This window comes from Aulonocara sp. 'chitande type north' Nkhata Bay, linkage group LG15 (assembly GCF_057382095.1).
Source record: "Aulonocara sp. 'chitande type north' Nkhata Bay isolate Kocher_YH1m ecotype deep benthic linkage group LG15, A_spYH_male_GT1.1, whole genome shotgun sequence".
Taxonomy (NCBI): domain Eukaryota; kingdom Metazoa; phylum Chordata; class Actinopteri; order Cichliformes; family Cichlidae; genus Aulonocara; species Aulonocara sp. 'chitande type north' Nkhata Bay.
The window spans coordinates 16,620,347-16,643,240 of NC_141358.1; the positions used below are offsets into that span (position 1 = coordinate 16,620,347).

Sequence of the window (22,894 nt, forward strand, 5' to 3'; positions counted from 1 at the left end):
TTTGAGAAAGGGTTCTCAGAAAAAAAATGAATCTATGATTTGATAATGATTGATGTATTTCATGTTTAATTCCACTCTTTGTTGTGCTGTGCAGTGAAAAGATGGAAAGAAGCCTTGAGATGACTGAGAAGGCAGTGTAAAAACATTGTGAAAAGCCTGCAGTATGTGAGTTAGGTCATAATCGTTGCCTTTGCGGAGTAAGAGAACTGAAAAGCACATTTCAGTAAAGGTGCATTTTTAAGCAGGTTTTGGCTGACCGATATTCACCTACATCTTAGCCGTGCACATTTCTAATGCTTGTGGTGGGTGCAGACGCGTTACTTAACGTTAAACCTGTCAAACCAAATGGGAAATCAATAGATCAGAGCTTGTACATCTTTGGAACTTTCCACTCACATACTGTATGTTTTCCATAGATATGTGTTATACTGTAGATCAGAATCCCAGTCAAATCCCACTCCAGCTGTTCTTTTCACCCTGAATGTCCTTCTGTTTGCATATTCACATTTTTCTTCCAGAGGGATATGATGTATTGGATGGAACATCCTTACTAAATGATGACATGATCGAGGATGATGATGGTGCTAGCTCCTCTGCCTATGCGGAGCTCGAGAGGCTAGAGAGAGAAACTGCTGCTGCACGCAGCCAGCACAGTACTAGCTCCACGGTAACAGCCATCTCGATCCCACCGGCACCTCCACCTTCATACAGGGTCCCTACCGCCTCACCAATAGCCACCTCTGAGCAACCGGTTCCTCAGGCCATTCAGGCCTTTAAGGAGTCTGCTAACATGGTCGCTGCCTTCAACATGCAGTGGAAGGATGAAATCTCTGCAATGCGCTACGAACTAGCAGAGCTGCGCAGAGATGTCTGTGGGGAATTAAAAACTTTCAACAGCAACTTCTTCAACTTTACTCAGTGCTACAACATGTGGACTTTGTGCCGGGAGCCCTGCAGCGACAGCACCACACAAACAGATGACAGAGTTTCCATAGGAATTCAAGCAGGCTCAAGCTGGTCTGTACGACAAAACACAGAGGACAAGTCAGTGATGTGCCAACCCGAGCCAGCACCCTTCAGTATCATGGATTTGATGGACCCACCTCGAATTGAGATTATAGAGGGAACTCCTGAAAGCACGCCAGAGGGGTCAGGCAGCCCCGCCAGCCCACTTCCAATAGAGGATTTCCCATGGGAGATCAACAAAAAGCAAAAGGCTCATAAGCAGCCAGACACAACTGGCCACACAGGTGGTCACAGAAGCGCCAGTCTAGAACTGTGGAGCAGGAAGTACACCAGTGGGCCCATGCCATACCTTTCTATGTCATTTTAGCCATACATACATGTAATTGGAAAATGAAATAAGGAAAACGGGCTGAAAACCTGAAAATTCAGAAAAGGGGAGCAGAACCATGCTGTTATTAGATGTCCCTTTACGCTATGCAGACACAGAGTCTGTCATCTCTTGAACAGGTTTCACTATTGTTCAAGCAATCTTTTAACAAGTGTCTTGCTTAGCCATCGAACAAAGTAATTATTTTGTTTCACACCAGAATGAGGTGACATCATAATCTGAGGGAGAATGTGACTGATATTCAGATCCTCAAGTGCCAACGAGTGCAGCATCATCTTCCCTCCGCTGTCTTAAATACTCAAAAAAGCCAATTTAAGTAATCATGATTGGAAATTTGAGGTATATTTAACTATATAACTCAACTATCAGCCAATGTGAGGTGACGCATATCTCAGTCTGTTTCTGCACATGAATTTGAATAGCTCATGTTCATTCCAGTTTCTCTTCATGTAGAAACATTCTCTTAAGCACCTGAAAAAATACTGTGAATAACTTTATAAACCCTAGTTTTTTAATGAATGCATTAAAGATGAATACATTATTTAAGGATATATTGATATATAATTTATGTTTCAGTTATCGTGATCAAAGCATTCCTTTGCCATTGCCTTCTTCCATTTTGTAGCCAGTTCCAGTTGAAATGGGCATTTTTCTTTTTAATTTCCAACATATGAGCATATTTTCAGTGGTGAACTGATGAACCACGCAGCATAAAGATCAAACAGTAGTTTAGGAAACAGCAGGTAGTGGTGAAAACAATCTGTCATAACCCTCATAAATTGTTTAAAAGTCCTATTCTCTGGAACACTGTATGGATTGCACTGTCTCAAAGCTCTGAGGACCTAGTCCCTGACCAGAATTGTTTACGATAAATTATTCTGATTGACTATGAAGTCAAACAGCCAGCAAAGCGTAAAACAGTAAAGGGGAATTCACAGAAATTATCAAGTTTGAATGTACTGGCTTCAACTCATTCCTGCACAAACTGCATTTATGTTGAAACTCTGTATATGTATATAAATGTATCATTTTGTAAATAGAGAAACTTATATTCAATACTTGTACTGTTTGCAGTTACAAACATACTGTGTTCTGAAAGCGCTGAGAGGGGTTAAAGTAGTAACTGGGTTTCTAAACCAAACACACGTTTACCAGTCTTCAATGTCCATCTTTATTTGTTTCATCCTGTTCATCACCCCACTGTTTTTTGCACATCATGATGAAGTCAGAAGTTCATAACAGTGTTTCACCTGTTGTTTTAAGTGAATGTTCTTCAACTGTTATGAAAAATGTCTTAACTAGTCACATTTATTTTATTTTAGCTCTAAAAAAACATATATTTGATCTAAATCCTATCATATTTCTCCAGTGATAAAATGCTGAGGCTGTTCATCACTATAACAGAGAAACACTGGTCCCTGTAAGTAGACAATCAGAGCCACTGAGGGCCTCTACCTCTTCGATATGTCCCCAGAGGTGCAGTATAGTGCCACTGAATGTACTAACACCGCCTCACTAGTGATGGCTTAGCTGGGCTCCTGTCAAGCCCTAATGGGTGGGAGCCCAGAATCATCTGCTCTATTTGGCTAACTGCTCATTCTGCCTCTTACTTATAAAATAATAGTTGCTCATTAGCCACTGATATTGCCCTCATCCCCTCCATTGTCACATTATACCTGCAAGGCATACCAAAGTTAATACTGAAAGGTGTGGAAAAAGAGTCCAACAGCAAACAAGTTTGACAGGACTTATCTTTGGACTGCAGCACAGGACCACAGGAAGCCTATATGTATCAAACCCCGACTGAAATGTGAACCTTCAGCAAGGACTTTAAATAAAGAAGAGGCATCATCTCTCAATTTATAAAGAGAGTGGTTCTTCTTCCTGTTTTGCACGACCCAAAAAAACAATATTCACAGAATAAAGCGGCATTTTGATAAGCTGACAGTTGTACAAAGGTGAATCAGAATTAATGTTGAAGCCACAAAAGGAGGAAGGCAGACATTTCCTTTTGAGTTTCTGCTGTAGGAGTATCCTACACCTGTTTCAGCAAGCTGTTAAACCTGAGCTCAAACACCTGACTAAATTTCAATCTGTAGATGGGGATGTTTGACAACAAGTCCAAAGTTGTGGTTTTATTAGGACATATACGGATAAGCTCAAGTGTATTGCTATGATTGTCTACTATTTGCAATACTGATTATACATTTTAAAACATTGTAACTTATTTAATTTAGCTTTAACCTAAACATAAGACGTTGAAATTTTCATTACAGACCATTACAGGTTGGGTTAGCATAATTAAATCATAAAATCATAAAAGATTACAGTGAAAGGCTTATGACTGTGACAACATTTAGCCTATAATCATTTTAGTATGAAGTGTATATATATATATATATATATATATATATATATATATATGTACAAATATGAAAAACATTTGGATAGGCTTGTGTTCATAATTCTGCTTTTTGAATGCTTAAGAGGGGACTGCAGTGGCATTCTCTTACATTGTTTCCCATTGTTTGGGGAATGTAAACTAATTTAAAAGGTGCTGAAGACTGGCCAATCGTGACGTCTCCAATCTGCGTTCATTCATTCTATGCAAGTCCTTTGTTTCTTGTTGTATGTAGCTACATTTTAACAGTTTTAGATATGAACGTTTATGTTGAGCCTTCATGCCGGTCATCAATTTCGGAAATGGAATCACATTTTCAGAAAATATTGGTGACTCTTTGGAAAAAAAACGTTCTTATTTCTGCATGAGCCATGGGCAACGCTAAGGTTTCCTTAAGTGTTGGCTGCAAAAAAGTTGTTTCATCCACATTTCTACTAATTTAGCCTGTATGTACCTAAGAATCTACGATTTTTGGGGGGGAGGGGATGAGATTCCAGCTATGTAGTAGCATCCACATGTTTTGTGACACTGCATACAAAAAACTGAATAATCATATAACAATTTTACCAAATACAGCCAAATTAGAAAATAGGCCTCCAATAATATATTTGGAAATGCTGTACAAATGCTTAACATTCTTCTCGATCTATATACAACTAAACTGCAAACTCATGACTGATTGATGCCAGGGAATGCACCAAATTTTTTTAAATATACGTTTAATCCAGTCATTCATTTTCATTTTATTACTTTGCTCAAAGATATTACCCTTCCCTTGAAGCAAGTTGAAATGTAGCAAAAATACAGATCTAAATAATATTTTCAAATCATATATGTGAAGGATATACATATTAAAAAAACAGACCGAAGATGAAATAGACAAAGGGTATTTGCAATTATTTTTTATCATGCAACCATATTTTCTGTAATGAAATATATAACTATTTGTAAGAAATTCTGTCTACAGTATCTAATATGTTTCAATATGTAGTCAATTTTGCCATTAGTTTTTGTTTACATTTCCTTGTCATCCAGAGATATGATGCAACAACTGTGCCAACTCTGTGAAGTCCAGTTAATGGGACAGGGGTTTTTGGATGGAATCTGATCTCACCTGAACCTGTAACACTGCTTCAATATAAATCTTTTTCTATCCCTGTGTTCTCTTCCTGCATTTATTTATGGTGTCTTGGAGAAAACAAGCTAATTTTCAGGGATCTCAGACTGCATTGTTAAGTGAATACGATTTTGTCAAATTAAAAAAGAAAAAAAAGAAAGCATTCTTTTTAAATGATAGTTTAGCCTGCACTTGTTAGCTTATGCTTATTTTGTTAAATGAATGAAAACTGTGTGATACGTTTTTTCCTCTTTTATTTTTGCTTATTGTGGTGTTTCTTGTGATTATTTATTTCAAACTTTTATTGGCCTTATGTATTTTTCATAAATTGATATAAAACAATGGATTGAAATGTTTATGATGTTTATGATAATTCAAAATGGAAAAATAGGGATCATAGCTTTACAGTGGCGTTCAAAGATGCGACTGACCTCACGGCACTGATAGCATTTTTTTGTGTCCAAAATCTATATACTCTTCAACACACTGCAAATACACAACACAAGCCTGACACAGTGTCTTTTACTTTGACCCTCTCAATATGTCTTGCTTTTCTACTAAGCTATCACCTTTTTTGTTTTTGTTTGTTTGTTTGTTTTCCTTTTTTGTCGTTTCCCCCATTTTAGGCCTCCGTAGCTTAGCTGGGGGGCGTAGAGAGTACGGTAGGTCTGGTAGGGAACCGCTTTATTCTATCTTTTTTGTATGTTTTTCATACATTTTGTCTGTCATTAACATTTTCACTTGATAAAAATGAGATATCATAGGTTAAATATGCCATCATGTATAAGTATGTATAATACATTTCATTGTTTTCATCTGTTTCAAAATTGAGTTCAATTTTATATTAAGATTTTATAGCAGTTCTGGATCTTTTTCAAAAAAAGAAAAAAAGTTTGTCATATAACAAAAAATACCCACATGTTGGCCTAGTGTTAGCCACTGGCAATTTTGAACAATATACTTTTAAAATCTTTTCTGCACAACTGCCTCCTAATTTAACTGAGATGTGCATGAAGCCTTTTAACAAAGACCATAATTAATTTTTTGTTCATTTCTTTTAATATTATAGTTCTGTTTAAATTCATTAGTTTTAGCAGTGATTCACCCTCTTGCTTTAACCATTGTATATATTTTTCTTTATGAAAACCGAGGGGAGTAAAATCAGCACACACTGTGTTTAAGGCAGGTTCTGACCAGCATAACAGCTTTCTTCTACAAACCACCACAAATCAATGCTTAATATACCTTTGTTAATGTGTAGTAAAGTCACTTGTTTTTAGCAGTTGCTTTAGGATTAGTTTTAAGAGAAAGATAGACACTATTTTCATTTTAAATGGGGTGGTGTAAATGGTATTTTATAGCATTCTACCGTCTCACATCATGGTAGAAGATTTGGGTATTTTGGACACTGATATGTTTATTTTTAAATATACCAGAAAGTGGATTTTTTTTCAAGCAGGCTACAAATCATGTTAAACTTGTAATCGGGGGCTCTCAGTAGATAAATTAACTTATGAGTAATCTTAAACTCTCTGTTCGTAGTGAGATGACTAGATATACTGTAGCAAACCTAGAACATGTTAGCCCACTAACAGTCATATCCTATAGTTACTTCTCAGTTTCTGTGAAACAAATCTTTTGATAAACCACAGGCCTGTACTACAAAGCAGGATTTGGACTTATCCAGGTAGCTTCTGAGTTAACCCTGGGTTTCTGCTATTATAAAGTTAGGGGTATATCCCCATGGTAACTAATTCTGCAGGCCTAAGATGCTCTGGAGCAGGTTCTGTTTAAGATTACAGATTAAAAGCTATGAAGTCACCACTAACCAATAACCAAGGAACTTTATTCCTTGCTTTTTCCGGTTTGGGTCAAATTATTTTCTTTTTTTTAAACTTTTGTTCTATAAGCATTAATATGCAATCCGATAACAGGGTGCATTTTTGGACTCATGGATTTATTATAACAGAATTAATACTGTATATAGTCTAAGCCTATGCTTGAATTGCATAATGTCAAGCCTTTACTCCTATAGTTGAACCTCATCAGGACTGCAGCTGAAAAAATGCATATTTGCAGACTTTCCTTATTGGGTTCAGATAGATAACCTATATTGATATAGCCAATTAGACTCTCATACTGGTCATTTGTCTGCAATAACTTTGTTACTTTAGATCTATTTGTGTATTTAACCTCTTCATATTTTTCCAATAATAGTGTTATCTTCTTTTGAAAAGTCTGTTGTTCTGCTGCCAGTTTACCTAGCCATGTTTATCACTGGTCATATATACAATTGTAGCTAGACTGATAAACCCTGGGTCAACTTATTGACCTTTTTACTGATGTTAGGGTAAGTGAAGCCAGCTAACATACCCTGGGTATGTTTATCTTGCTTCATAGTACAGCGTCCAGGATAGGCCTACTTACGTTTTAGATGGAGTGCTATTGAATTCCCAACATTAGTCCAGCATGTTGTCTTTGCACACTCAAAATATACTAACCTAATCTCAGGAAACCCTTTTCTAATTTTTATCATGTTGGTCTTTGTTTTTGACAACACCTTTGAGCTTACAGTGTACAAGTAACTTTACTTTGGTTTTAACAGCCGGGGGGGGGGGGGGTTATTACACTGAAAAAAAGTGGTAGTTTAGGCCATTGATTTGTATTGGTTTGTTCTGAAATACTCATACATACAAGGTTAATCCACCTTGCATCCATGGGGGCATCACCACTGTATGTATATATGTATGTGGCAATGAACAACATGTTTGTTTTATTGTAAAAGAAAGGGCTACACAAATTTAAATTTAAACATTTTGTAAACCCAATAGAATCATCTGCAATTGACCTCTACACACCGTCAGGTATAACTAGTTGTCCTACGTCAAATCATCCATTCAGTCATCCATTTACCAATCAATCCACTCCATCTTTTCAAAACACCAGTGTCATATTCAGGTTTAAACACAGGACAGAGTATAGGGCCTGAATAGGAACAAGGAAAAGAAAATTCTCTATTTCTCTTTTTCCTTGTTGCTTTTGCCAGACACAGTTATTTATTTTGGCTCAGTCAAAGTTTAGGGAACAAACTTTAGGGAAAAAAAGTTGTATACTACATGCTATATGTATGCTGTTACGTAAAACAGAAAATACTTTTTGCTAGTTTTCCATATAAAGTATGCGCTTGTCTCTAATTTCTTAGGAAATCTTTTTGATTGCAACAAAATTACTCAGATAACAGAAACACCAAAGTTCCATTTTTATCATTATCCTTGTCAAACTGAAGTGAAACTAGACATTAACTCTCTCTATAGCTAGAGTTAAATAAAACACAGCAACACGGAAGATTTCACCTTCATTTTGTTACATCCGCAGCCCCCATGCTCATGTACACAGCTCGTCAGTCATTGCATATCATTAACCCACAACCCTGATCTGAGTAAGAACAGCATCTTACCAGCCTCTTTGCCAGTCTGAGTCCACAACTATGGCAAGAACAGCCTCTGGCACAAATGGCGGGAGTCGGACGGAGCGGAGACACTGTCAGAACTTTTCCCAACGGTTTTTCTGAAATTTAAGTGTTGAACACAAAGAAGCAAAAGGTTTGAGAGGTCTGGCTGAAAAGCACGAGAGTGGAGGTCTGTTATATTTTTTGCACCAAAATTATTGTTATGGAATAGTATTGGGTTGCACTTTACATAAAGTCCATGTAAGTACAAAAGGTTTCTCTTTTATTTTCCCTAATTGTGCCGATATAATCAATTGGGAATCTGCACCACATATGCAAAATATGCTAATTTCAAATGTTTTAATTTAATTGTAATTGTAAAGTAGTGATAAGTGTTTTTTATGTGTGCCCATGTACTTGCACTTCATGTAAAGTGTGACTAAAACTCATGAGATCAAATACAAACAGAAACGCATTTGGTCATAGGGTGATCGTAACCATTTCGTGTGAAATTTTAAAAATGCCAAAAGTGAAACTTCAAAAAGATCCATATGCTGAAATACAACATGCAATGTTTTTTACTACATCAGTCAAAGCCAGTCTTCACATTAAGAATGAGAATAGGAGACTGCTTTACTTTTTAGTCTAAACATGTTCTTTGTCTGGCTGTCTCAGCACATCTCATCTTACTTCCTTACTGTCTAAACATCATTTTGGTAGTGTAAGTAAATAGTCTGGATTGGCTAATTCAGCAGTCTAATTTCAATTTGCTGACCTTACAGAAAGAACTACTTCAATATGAAATAATATGAAAACCATTAACTGAAATAATCCAAAAATATTTGACTGCATCCTGGATTTTTTAATATGGCTTGCTTATTCATATTTATGGTGATGATTTATGCTCTGTGTGTCTTCTAATTATGTGTAATATGAAAAGGTAGAGATTTAGATAATGCATGTTACAGTGAATGTTTTTATGCATTAATAACTTGCCTACTGACTTAAAAGTTAACGCAGACCTGATAAGTAGTACTGACAGATCACGAGATCCTGAGAAATGGTTAGGATATTCAGGCAACACTGATGGGCAAAATTCCTAATAGCCTAGATATTTATTGACTCTTTGAAAGTTTTTCAGCCTAATTTTACTAAAATAAATATAGCTTAATGGCTTTTTGTTTAGCCTCGTCAGATCATCATTTGCCATTCTTTTTTCATTTTAAAATGTACAAAGATGTTTTTATAAAATATTGGCAGATGGAACAGAACAAAGTCTATCCTAATATACTCTCACTCTTCTCTGACAATAAAAGCCTTGTTATCAGACAAGGTTTTGACTCCTCAAAGGAATACTGCCTATGAGCATTGCCCATTAAACTGTGTTTAAGTTGTGCCAGTGTCATTAGAACGTCTGCATTTTGAGACAGAAACACAGTCAGTGTCTTAGAGTTGAGCAAATATGAGCATTTAAATGTGTTTTCTTTATAATGTGAAGCGTTAAGTTCATTACAGCAGGACTGTTAATGTAAATTACTCATAAGAAATGATTGCAAAACAAATGCATTTAGATCTATTGGGAAAAACAAAAGCACTGATGTAAACTGAGCATACCTGTGTTTCTCTCTCTTATCACCTGTAAATGATTGAATTAAGGATTGCATAAACTAAGACAATATATCCTGTAAACAATTTTCAATAATTCTTAGTCTGTTATGGTAGGTATATATATATATATATACATATATATATGGCAAGATGATTTACTGTTGAGCATTACTGTGTTCCTACCCTTCATCTTTTCTGCCTAACCAGTGTTGCTTGTTCCTTACAGGGATTCAGTTTCGTCTCCCTACTTCCTGCAGCGTGGATCGTGCTCAGCCACCTCCAGGTACCAGTCCATCTCCATACTCTTCTTTCCCTCCATACTAACACTTATTTTTGCAGACATGCATTTCAGTCGCAGCCATAAATCCATGGGCAAAGCAAAGGAGTGATGTCATTTTTGCGGAAAAAAAAAAAAAAAAAAGGAAAATCAGGTGAGGACCAGGTATCTGAAACAGGCTGAGAAACACAGCAGTACATCATCAAAAGGGTTGAGCAGTGTGAGACACGGTCAACTGTCAACATCCACAGGAGGTTTAAAATATGAATGAAAAAAAAAAGTGGAGTGTTGGCAAAACAGCTGCTTCACTCTCACAGATGCTAATCTGAAAGTGCTGCTGAGCCTGCATCTGCTAAACTTGCCTGTTTTATAAGACCAGACATGGTTAGAGCTGCCATACCCTCTTAATCACGGCAAGGGTGCCTCCAGAATTTTTTCACAGTGGTGGCTATATGGGGGCCACTAAAAATATTGGGGTAGCACCGGACGCAGCAGTAGGGGTGACAATGGGAAATCGTTAGGGACATAATGACAAAAATTGTATACATAGGAATAAAGCACAAGTTCATGTTGAAACTCTTTGTAAGGTGTCTTCCTCTCTTGTGCTCACATTTATTAAAATCATTACCAACACAGGACAGTCTTGCCGCGGGGGGCACTGGGAGGGAGGCAGCAAATTTTGGGGGTGGCCAGTTTATTTTTAATGTTAAAGTGACACATTAGAGCCATGAAACTTTAAACTGGCTGCGCTTCATTTGTGATGTTAGTAAGGTACAGCTTGGACAAACATATTTCCCAGCGCAGAATCAATATGGCACAAAAAAGGGCTCCAAATATAATATATATATTTTAAATGATTAGAACGTGGTAGCCTAAGATGATTTTAAATCAAAACCCTGAACATAACCTGCTTCGACCAGGTTGTGTGTTCAGCTTGAATTTACCACACACTGATTTAGCCAGGTAAAAATAGAGATACTTTCAGGACACAGGGAAATCTGATTATCTCCAACCCATTAATCTCACTTTGTAGTATTGCACTCTGGTCTGCAACCCTGTAAATGTCATGATAGTAGCAGAGGTTTCAGAGGTTAGGGATTGATTCACTTTTCAGACCTACATTTCATGAGTGCTAACAATGAAAAATAACCTCAGTCAGCCTTGAAGTAAATGAATAAATAATCAGTCCCTATCCATGATTTTTAACATTCAAAAAACTGTTGGCATGGACTATGATCGAAAACAAATATTTCCATTATATTGCATTAAATAACCTAACAAACGCATTCCTAATTTTGTATTAAAAGTATAACTAAATGTAATATTTTGTTCAGGCCTGAATTTGTTACTTATTTAAATTGTTAATTATCAATAATCAGGTATGTAGTATTGTACAGGTTATGCTTATGATCACTACTTTGAATCTAGAATTCAAATATGTCGGTCCTTTCTGATTCATTTGCAACTTATTTAATTAATTGCACGTCAAAGCTGTTATAAATTAATTTCCCGACTGACCAATCAATTAATTAGGGGAACAGTTTTTGTAACACTGCACCTCAAGCAATCTGAGGAGCTACGTCATGCACACTGTTAATTCTCCAGTGCAGATGAAGAATTTAGAAAAGGCAATAGAAACTAACTATAGAGATTGTGGTGATGATATGTAGGCTACATTGGTTTGTTTGTGGTTAAATGCAGAGACAAATCTTTGCTGTTGATGTGTCAAAATTCCTGTTCTGAATGGAAAAGCTACCTGGGTCTTCACTGTTTATTTGTAATACTACGAATGTTGTACATTTAAGCAGAGGAGCAACACAATTTTATGCCATGGCACTCAGGTCTATTTAGTCTTGGCTGCACCTACAGCGTGTGGGTTTATTTGCTGAAGTGCCCAGTGCAGCAGTGCTGAGCCAAACAATCAAATTCAAACACAGCCAGGCACAACTGACTAAACAAAAGACATGATACTTCCCTGGACTATATTAGCCAAATTTTTAACAAAAGCTGAGTATTTAGAAGAGAAACCCACTGTCACTGCCTCTAGGTAGGGGATTTATTGTGTTCAAGGACTCCTACTGGTTCTCAGTATTACTGCGTGGGACAGAGGATAAGATTAAGTTGAGAAAAACTAAAACTCTGACTTCCTGTAGTACATAAAAAAAAAAATGTGACAAGACTTGTGAATGCAGAGCCACACTGATTATTGAGGCTTCTCTGTCAGTGCCAGCCTCAGATTTCCACCCTCCTCTTCCTTAGAGCTCGAGGTTGTTCCTTCCAGCCTGTTGATGAGTCACACCAAATTCATAACTGTTCTGGAAAAGTCACAGCATAATTTTACAGTTTCCTCCATGGTTCCAACCCAAACTGCTGTGTTACAGTGAACAAGTGAATTAAACAAAGAACTTTGGTATATGTTACTGAAGGAGTTGAGATTGTTCTAACTCTGTTGAATAGTATGCTTGTGTAAGAAAAGATAAGACTTCTGTAGAGGTGTTTTATATTCAGCGCTGTCACATTTTGTCATAGTACACAATGACTCCCCACTTTAACCAGAGATTAGATCCAGAAACTCTACTGCAGTTACCTAACTTGTCAAATTACCACGCTATTATAAATGTCTTTTGTTGTGGCAGTGTCTGCACAAGGAGGGTTCCTGTTCTTACAGATTAAGAGCAGGAAGAAGTATCTAGACCCAGTATTAAGTTAAATGGCATTTGTGCTATATAAAATCGACTAACTGCAAAACAAAAAGGATCTGTAGGTTTATGCTTTTGTGTGCTTGTGATTGGAAGGACTTTGCTTAACCTCTTCAGGATCTGTAATTCCTTGATTGATGTGACGAAACTGTTAACAACAACATAAAACACAGATGTATTCACTGCAAGGGGATGAGTATGAAGGATGAGCCTGGTGTCAAAGTATATGTATAAAAAGTAGAATTTGCTATATTTTGTTTAAGAAGTCGCATATCCTGCAGGGTGATAGGGTCCTTGGGAGTATACCCAAAATGCACTTTTTGTAGTTTTCACAGTGAAATTATAAGAAAACAGATAAAACATCCAGAATGCCAATGTTTTTTACTGTTACTCCATGTCACAGACATGGAATTGGTGTGTTTCTAGTGTTGAAATGAAAAACTGCATAATAATAATGGTCAAATCTGATTAAAGAAAATATTGCCATGAACAAAAATATTTTGCCTTTAGATGGATGTCAAATTGACTTGATTGCAGTTCATGTAGACACTAACTACAAACTGTAAATTAATGTAGGCATACCATAAAATGCAACCTTAATGTAGTACTTTAAGGTAGCATTTTATAGTATTCAGGTAAAGATTTTCAGGGCTTCATTAAATATACTAAATTAATTGCTTGTTATCAGCTCATTCTAAGGGGGCCAGGTGGGCAGGACTGTTTGACTGTTAATAGAGTGACTTCACTTGTAAATGTATTCTTATTCTGAATTCAAATTGTCAGTTCAGTTCAGTACATACAGTCCTGTGAAATGAGAGATTTTACAGGGTCTACGAAGTCTTATGAAAAACTACATCCACCCTTACTCTGTCCATAGTAATTAAGAGGGTAAGTAGCAGTCAGGTGCTGCTATTTGAATGCATTTGATTATTGCTCATCAGCAGGTGTGACCAGTTGTAAATTTTGGCAGTTTGCTGGTGTAAAGCATTGTGCTGTGTGTTAAGGCAAAGCCACAATCTGGGAATGATCATCCCAGTAAATTCACCCAAAGGTCAGACTGGGTAGAGCTCAGAAAAACACAATGCTACATCTTGAGTTGGAGATGAAAACCCTGTCTCTCTAAAAAGAACATGGCAGCGTGGATCTGGACAATCCACAGGACTTCTGGGGCAATGTCCTTCGGACAGATGTTTGGTCATAATATGCCATATTTGGCAAAAACAGCATATGAGCACACAAACCTCATACCAACTGTCAATTATGGTGGTGGAGTAGTTATAATTTAGGCTTGTTTTGCCTTGGCACCTTGCAGTCACTAAGTTGACCATAAACTCCTCTGTTGCAATGACCAGGTCAAAATTCAGACCTCAACCTGATAGAAATGCTGAGCATAAAGAGAGCTGAGTATAATCAAATCCACACAAACCTCAATGAATTGAAGCAACGTTGTTAAGAAAAGTGGCCCGAAAGTCCTCCACAACATTGTGAGAGACTGATGAAATCATAGAGAAAATTATTATTTCAAGTAATTGATGTTGAAGATGACTGTAAAAGTTATTGAATCATGGGATGTACTTCGTTTTTCACAGAACTGCTAGATTCCTGTGAAAACCTTTTTTTTACATGACTGCAGGTGAAAAAAATAAGCACTTGTCAGTGGGTTTTACAGGACTATAGCATTATGCTTCACAGGTGAATGCCTCTCACAGATATTCCAACTGAAAAACAACTCTTATAATGATATTACTAAAATAAGGAAATTCATAAAACATACATACAGTACATGTCAGAGACACACGTAAAATTTCATTCATAAAATTTCCAGACTAACAGATGGAAAACATGGAAAGTACAGTACAGTCTACATTGGGGACATCTGGTGTCCAGTAGGTGTTACAGCAATATGTTGTGATTCCCCCTCCCCACACTGAAGTAGGACAATACTCTCAGAAGCCTATTAAGTGGTGACAGTGTAAGTAGAGTCAGCAAATTAAATGTCTTCACTAAACAACGTTAACCTAAGCAAATTATTCAATAATTTTGTCCAGTGCATAACTGTAAATGTGAGGGCAACAAATCTGTTTCCAAATGTCAGTTCATTCAGACAATCATGATGTACATGAATGAACTGCAGCACAGCTGTGTAGTGCTGACTCAACTTACAGGCTAATTTCTTTTTCATTACACTGTTGTGGGTGTACAGTCATTACATCTGCAGCAAACTATATGATTGCTCAGTTATTTGGTTATTCAAAAACAACACAGTGGTCATTCCTACTCTTACAAGAATGTTGGAGACTCGGTGAAGACCACCATTGGGCAAAATCAACAGCTTTGATAACTTTAAATGTACTTTTGCATTTAGAGACTGTAACACAAACAAAAATGCAGATTTATTCTAACAACTTCCTCAATGCATTAGCATTTTTTGTCTTTAGTAGGTCTGTAATAGGGTTGGGAAAATGAACATTATTCAACATATACAGTAGTATTGCTTGCTTTTGTGCTAGGTTATTGATGCAAATATTTTCTGTTACAGACAGGCAGACTCTCTCTTACAAGACTGTATGCTTTCTTTTTAATGTAAATCATTCCAAAATGAATACAGTTAAACTGAAATGAAGTTGCAATACAGCTGAAGAAACAGAAGGAAACACGATGTGAAGAACAAACCAGAGAGCTAATTGTGTTGTGAGTTAGCCGCTGATTCCTAGTCTGTACACAACAGCTGTAACAAATAAAAGAAGGTAGTTATGGTAGCTGACCTCAACTAGCAATGTAGTTAATCAATTTAATTTGAACTCCAAAAGGAGTGACTAAACCATACTTCACTAAAAATGTAGAAAATAACAACTTTCACCAAACGAGAGTAGGTTATAGGATCGTTGCTGCACATCCGCCTTTACTTGACAGGTTTTAGCTTACTAACCAAAAGCAGATGCAGTGGATTTAAATGACAAAATAAATGTCAGACACTTACATGATTTTTGCAGTTTATAATTCCAGCACAACATCCAGCATTTTCCCTTTTTCCCCTCGTCTCCATAATTTTCCTTGTTCCTTTCACTGCTATCAAGGCTGCTAGCTTGTTTACTGGCTCTTAGCTGTGGCTAGCTTTAGCTTTACCCACTTTACCTTTGTTAGCCTCTTTAAATTTCCATGTTTACTGGGGTTTTGCTGTTATGAATCTTTTCATGGTGGAGCCCTCCACCAGGAGCTGATAATGAAGAGGTGATGACGAGGTGATTGTTACATTATTTGTTTATGCATTACTTATTTATTCATCCTTTTGATTACATTTAAATGCAATGTTCCATTTTTACATTATACAATCAAACTGATCTCAAGATTCAGTCTTAAGTCAGTTTGTTTCATTGGAAATGTCTACTTTGCAGTATAGAAGAAAGAAAGTATACTTTATTGATCCCCTTGAGGAAATTCCTCTCTGCATTTAACCCATTCACTCAGTGAAGCAGTGGGCAGCCATTGGGCGCCCGGGGAGCAGTGTGTAGGGACAGTACCTTGCTCAGGGGTACCGCAGGGTAGCCGTTCAGCAGATTTGAACCACTGTATGAGTGGCCCATTTTTGCTAAATAGTTGGCCCAGTTGACTTAAACACTGCTCATATGAAAAAATGTGGAAGAGCTGATGTTTCAAACAGTGTCCCTGTTAAGTGACGGCTGTGTGCAGACAGGAATAGGACCCAAGGTGCAGACTCCAGAGACAAACTTAAACCGAAACAGCTTTAATGTTGATCTCAAACATAACTGGAAAAAATCAAAATAAACTAACACTGGCAGACTGACAAAACACACAGCAAAATAAACGGTAGATCACAGCACAGACACAGAGAAACACAGGGCTTAAATACACAGAGGGAGCAATCAGGGAATGAGTAACAGGAGGGAAACACAGCTGGGGCAAATCAGGCCTAACGAGACAAAGGAAGCAAAACCAGACACATTAACATGAGACATGGACTTTCAAAGTAAAACAGGAAACATAACAGAGACTGAACAAAAGACACAGACTCACATGCAGTCACTACAACAGAGGGAACAGAGACGTGGGACCAGGGCAGACAGGGGAGACAGCAACTAAGGATTACACAGACAGAAAACCAGAACACTAAAACTCTAACCAAACCCCACCCAGAGAACCTTAACTAAGAATAATCCAAAAACCCGTAAAGCAAAGCTAGAATATAATGAAATAACAAAATCAAAGAACCAAAAACACAAAACACTGGGTCAACGACCCAGGGACCCTAACAGTCCCAAGTGATTTACCAAAAAGTTACCTGTAGTAGCGCTGTATATATAAATACATACATTTAGGATTGATGTACAAGAAATAAAATGGGATTTGCTTCACATATCTTTGAAAATATCGTGAGGAAAATAAGAATTAAACATTTGACTTGGTCTAGCTGGTAATAATAGATATTATAGATGAGATTAGTGAAAATGATACATTGGCGACATAATTGTGCCAGTAAACAAATACAGACAGTAGAGTAGAGACATTCAGACATTTGTATCATTCAGCTTGTTTCTGGTACCAAGCAATCTGTGACATTTTCAGCTTCTTTCAGTAAGTCAAACAAATCCAGGATGCAAAAATAGAAAGCTTTGAGTTGCATGCTGTCTGAGTCACTGTGCTCTTTATATTTTGGTACTCACCTGCTGTGTCTTACAGAACTCCAGTTGGAAGGAAGTCAAATCTGTGACTAGGTTTGGTTGAACAGGTTTCAGTGTGGCTTTTTATTACATATTGCATGTAATTACCTGCAATCAAAAGTTGATTGTGTAATTTTGCTATGTTAGAAACAGTCTGCACCTTTCTATGTCAGTGTAGAGTCAACATCTGAAGCTTGCTATGAAATTCCTGCAGTATGCTACTGAAGACTAGCATATTTTTCTATGTGTGCCTGAGTGGGAGATGTTCAAAGTGCATCAAAAGCGCTGCAGAGGTGAATGAGTGATGCTTCAAATGGGGCACAATGGCTTTTTCTCGATATAGCTTATAATTATTCAAGCTGTGATTTTCTCAGTCTTAATCTAGTCACTGGTTGATTTAGGGCTTTGTTTGGTGGTAAAAAAAAATACCAGTTTCGAGGGCCCATTAAACTCAAGCTTAATTTATGGAGCAACCTTTGGATTTAGGCTTTAATTAACTAGGGTTTTACAGATAGATGCCATTATAAAATTAAGGAACATGATTACTCTCTGGTATGTATAAAACAATATATAATTAAAGAAAGATTTCACTAATAGATCCAGTCAGGCTAAAGTAGGTAACTGTAGGGAGTTTCATAGTACTTCTACTTGAATTGTATTACTAAAACAAAAACCAGAGCATCCAATTAATAAAATGTAAAATGTATATATGCAAACAAATCGATAGTATCTACATTTACCATGGAGATCATACTTGAAAGAGGATATTATATATATTTAACTAAATTGAACTATGCTTTTTCTGCCAAGACTATTTTCCTACAAATTGAATGGCATCAAAATTTCTATGCTGAACAACTAAATCTTAGGTGTTTTAATATGCCTTTGCAAAGCAAGTGAAATTGGTATGTTTCCAATTCTGCAGTGAGGTCCATCTGGATGGATTACCATCAAATTCTCATTTGCACTTGAAAGACCAAAAATCTTCCCATAATCCTTCATTGTACTTTCCAATAAACACAGACATATTACAAAGCTGCTGATGCTTTCTACCTTAATGACATTTCCCTCCCTTTAAGTGCCCTAATGCCTAATCTCTCATCAAGCTATGAAGCTTCTCTATCACACACTCGTCAGCTTTGGCCACATTTATCATTCTCATGTTATTTTTTGTTTTTATCCTCTACCCTTGTCTTGCCTTGTCCTCGTCCTCTCATCTTGCTTGTGCTATCCAGCGGTATCATATCCTCCCAGTTACAAGAAGACTCCACCTCCTGTGCCCCCGCGCACCACCACCAAGCCTCTTATCTCTGTAACAGCCCAGAGCAGTACAGAGTCCACCCAAGATGCCTACCATGAGGGCAGGCATCCACGGGGTGGTCTGTGGACCACAGACAGTCTCGGCCGTCCCATCTACAGCTCCATGGACAGCCTGGACAGCACCAAGGCGGTTACCATGGCCATGGAGTCAGCAGCAAGCAAGAGGCATGCATCGTTAGGCAGCCACACCTCGGTCCAGACATGCGACAAAGCAGTGCTGGTGTCCAAGGCTGAGGAGTACCTCAAAACCCCACGTTCCTCTATTGGGATACAGGTAACAACATAACCGCGGGCCACTCACTTCCTCTTTCGCCTCTATTGCTAAACCCCACCTCCCTCCACTCCCCTGATTACACCAAGTGCCAGGAAGGTCCCATTTGTCTTCTTTTGTTCTGTCCTGGCTGAAAGGCTACTTCTCATTTTGATAAACAGATCGCCAATGTGAATCAGACATTCAGTATAATCTCCACTCTTTGCTCTTAATCGTATAAACTTGGGTCATGATTCAGAGAATGAAAATTACGATGGCATTTTGGCTTCTATGATTTTTGTCAAAATGTATAAATAACTGATCTTTTTTAATACATCTCTGGGCACAGAGACATTAAAATGCTGAACTGACAAACTACAAGTGTCCGCACTAGTTCAATGTGTCATTTTTCTTTCATTGTGACTAATACCCAAATGTGCATGGCTATGGAGTCTTGTTGACCTTTACATATGTCAAGACTACCGAGGGCTTATTAAAAGAACCCAGCAGCAAGGATAAATTGGTGATTTATGTTTTTCACCTCTTGAACACACCTTCACTACCGGCTGAGGTAGCTCCCATCATGTTACTGCTTAAACAAGGAGGTCTGCTGTGAGATAAAGAAGGTCTCTGTTTTATGTACTGTCTGGCTTAGCTAGCCCTGAAGGCAAGTGTCCACATTCCACTCCATTGCAAGAATTCCTTTGCAGACTGTATTTATTTTGGACCTGTGGGCATTTCCACATATTTTCTATGAAAATGTGTCTACCAGGACTCTAATGTAAACTAGATGATTTTCTATTGCATAGTTTGTTGCTCAAGAAGTGCCAAACTCCTGGATAAAATTCAACTTTTTCTGGGACCTGTGCAAATTTCTAGGGGTAACCAATTTTATCACATAGATCATGTACTGTAATTACAAACAGGTCATATATATCCCTATGGTGCTTTTTGTATCAGAAATTAGGCACATTTGAGCTCTAAGTTCTACTTATGGCACTTTTATGGCATTTATGACTCAGTTACAGTTCTGGCAAATGTTGTGTGGGTCAAATATGGCAAGAAAGTCATGGCGTGGCAGGTGTTTTGTAGGCCAGAGATATACCAAATCCCACAGCACACCTGACATTTAGATTGTGTAAAATGACTCTTAAGTCAGGCTTACACTGAGTCAATGCCATCAAGCTCAGTGTGGTAAATACAAAACTGCAGATCTGAATCAGCCGATCAATCAATGATAATGTAAATTGATAATGTAAAGCTACTCTTACACGTAAGTTGGGTTTTTTTATACTTGGCAGTATGTAACAAACATCTCAATGTCAAACTTCTTTTAGGTGCTAAAAATGTGCATCTGTACTTTGGCGTGTCTGTAAATTTCAGTGTTCTCTTGTTGCATTTATCAGGTGGAAACTGTGACAGACTCTGAGACTGACACTAAAGGCCTTCCTCAGTTCCATTCTATAGGGATCCAGGTGGAGGATAAAAAACGGTATGTAGCAGAGATGAAGGAAAGTGTCACAGTGCATTTTTTAAAATCTCAGTTAGAGTCTTTACATTTCATTGTGTTCCTGGTAGGCATGGGAGGTTCAAGCGCTCCAACAGTGTGACCACTGCAGTGCAAGCAGACATGGAGTTGGAGGGATTTCCCTCCATGGAGGATAAAGGTTTGCAGTTCGGTGGTGCCTTCGGCCGCCACTCTGAGCCCAGCACGCCAACACAGTATGGAGCGATCCGTACGGTGCGCACACAGGGCCTTTTCAGTTACAGGGAGGACTACCGGCCTTCCAGTGGGCCACCCAGCCCGCAGCCTGAACCCTGGCTGGTTGAACCCAGCCTGGAGAGCACCGACACAGGCCGAGTAACCCCCCTCCGCAGGGACGGCAGCTGGTTTATGCAGCTCCTTCACAACGAGACCAAGCGGTTGGAGGCATGGTGCAAAGAGATGGAGGCAGAGGCAGAGGAGCATGACCTGTCAGAGGAGAGTGAGTGTACTGATGGAAAGGACACTTTTGTCAAATCCAGTGCTTTTGTTGCGGGATTTCAATGCTTTCATGACATTTACTCTTTGAATGTTCTTTTTGCAGACTTTATAGCAGTATAGCCAAGCCGAACATTCTCAGTAATAGCTGTCATTGAAAATGAGAATACTGAATCGTGACAGGCATTTTGTGAGCAGATTGGATTCTTGTGAATGACCGAAAGATATTGCTCACCATGTTGGCTTTTGCCAAGCTGTCTGTAATAAAGCACTCTCTCTTTCTCCCTCTCTCTGTGCTTGTGTACGTGTCCAGTCCTAGGAAAAATCCGAAGTGCAGTTGGGAGTGCTCAGTTATTAATGTCTCAAAAGTTTCAGCAGTTTTACTGGCTATGCCAGCAGAATCTGGTGAGTACTGCATGTCTTTCAGACAAAATCCCTGTTTCAACATGCTGTACAAAAACACGCAAAAGGTCAGGGGTAAACTTGTTGATTGGCTCCTTTTTCTCAGCGCTTTGAGAAGGCGCTTGGCCTGACGCTGCACTTGTGTGCTTTCCAGAAATAGACCACAGAGATCGATAGCGAAGCAGTCTCTCTGCAGCTATTGACCCCGCAGTAAACGAAAGGGGAATTCCAATAGGAAGCAGCACCTGTGTTGAGGCTATCCATTAATGCACAGAGACAGCAGTCTGAATGGGAACTCAGAGTTTTAGTAATGGACTGCCACGCTGTCTCACTGTTTAGCCATCATGTCACGTCTGCTGGAAACTCATACCTTTTCTAATGCAGACTTTACAGAGTCAGCATATATCAAAAGATTGCAGAATCGTAAATGGGGATGTTTCTGCAGATACACAAAGAGGCAGCCTGAAACTTAATCACCTCTTTATAAAACGTAGATAATTAAAACAAAAATGTAAATGAAATGCAAAACCTTGTGGAGGTGGCTGAAATCACCTCTCTCACTGCCTTCTGCTGGGGTTTTTTTTTGTCTCTTAACTCACTGTGTTGCTCTTCTTTAGATGATTTTGGGCCACTCTCTCTCCCTCTCTCCCCTCAGATAATAGGATGATGAATTAAGTCTAACATTGGTAGTGACAAGCTTTAGATTGCCCTGAGCTTTCAGACGTGTCTGAATGGGAGAATGGATCTGTTTCACCTGCTGGATGGAGGAAGAACTGCATTTTGTATCTATAAAAAGCTCTGAATTTGCTTTTGAAGTTTGGCTTGACAGACCTTTTCTTGATGTCAGCGCACACTCATTCTCTGTGTGGTGTCTGAAGTAATGAGGCTCTATCTGCTTAATTTTGTGAGCTGTGATGTGCAAGCAACATCCAGATGTGCATATATGTAGAAATACAGCAGCAGTGTGTACCAGGTTTCTCTTTAACATGAAATGTAATCTTCTTAGATAATAATTACATTACGGTACTGTCCGAACACAGAAACTAAATCTCTCTGGAAAAACACTCAGGCAGGCAAAATCGATGCTGTTACAAAAAGAAAAACACAACAATTTTGTAACAGTGTATCTCTTTGCTTCCGTGTCTTCAGCATTCTGCACATATGCGACTTGTTTATCACAGTAATCGCTTAAGCAAATAATGGAGAAAAAACAATTCTCAAAAACTGCCAGCTGAGGTCATGAGCCAATGTTGGTGCTATACTGCCACACAGTGGTCAAAGTGGTGAGGTTCAAGTGTAGCTTTGAGTAACGGCAAGTCCCAGAAACAAGGTGGACTTTTGAACACTGGATTTGATGC

General features: G+C 38.1%; 1 protein-coding gene across 4 annotated transcripts in view; it reads left to right on the plus strand.

Annotated features, from left to right (window-relative positions):
• The window catches only part of LOC147312856 (disks large-associated protein 2-like), a 110,624-nt gene that overhangs the window by 77,701 nt on the left and 10,029 nt on the right, over nucleotides 1–22,894 (plus strand). For 2 of the 4 annotated variants that reach the window (XM_086264655.1, XM_086264656.1), the window contains exons 6-11: nucleotides 5,499–5,543; nucleotides 10,155–10,211; nucleotides 18,819–19,177; nucleotides 20,560–20,645; nucleotides 20,732–21,138; nucleotides 21,448–21,539. In XM_086264655.1, coding sequence (XP_086120781.1) covers nucleotides 5,499–5,543; nucleotides 10,155–10,211; nucleotides 18,819–19,177; nucleotides 20,560–20,645; nucleotides 20,732–21,138; nucleotides 21,448–21,539 — 1,046 coding nt within the window. Of the gene's footprint in view, nucleotides 1–518; nucleotides 7,487–10,154; nucleotides 10,212–18,818; nucleotides 19,178–20,559; nucleotides 20,646–20,731; nucleotides 21,139–21,447; nucleotides 21,540–22,894 lie in introns of those variants that run through there. The other 2 variants (XM_086264657.1, XM_086264658.1) reach the window with 2 other exon arrangements.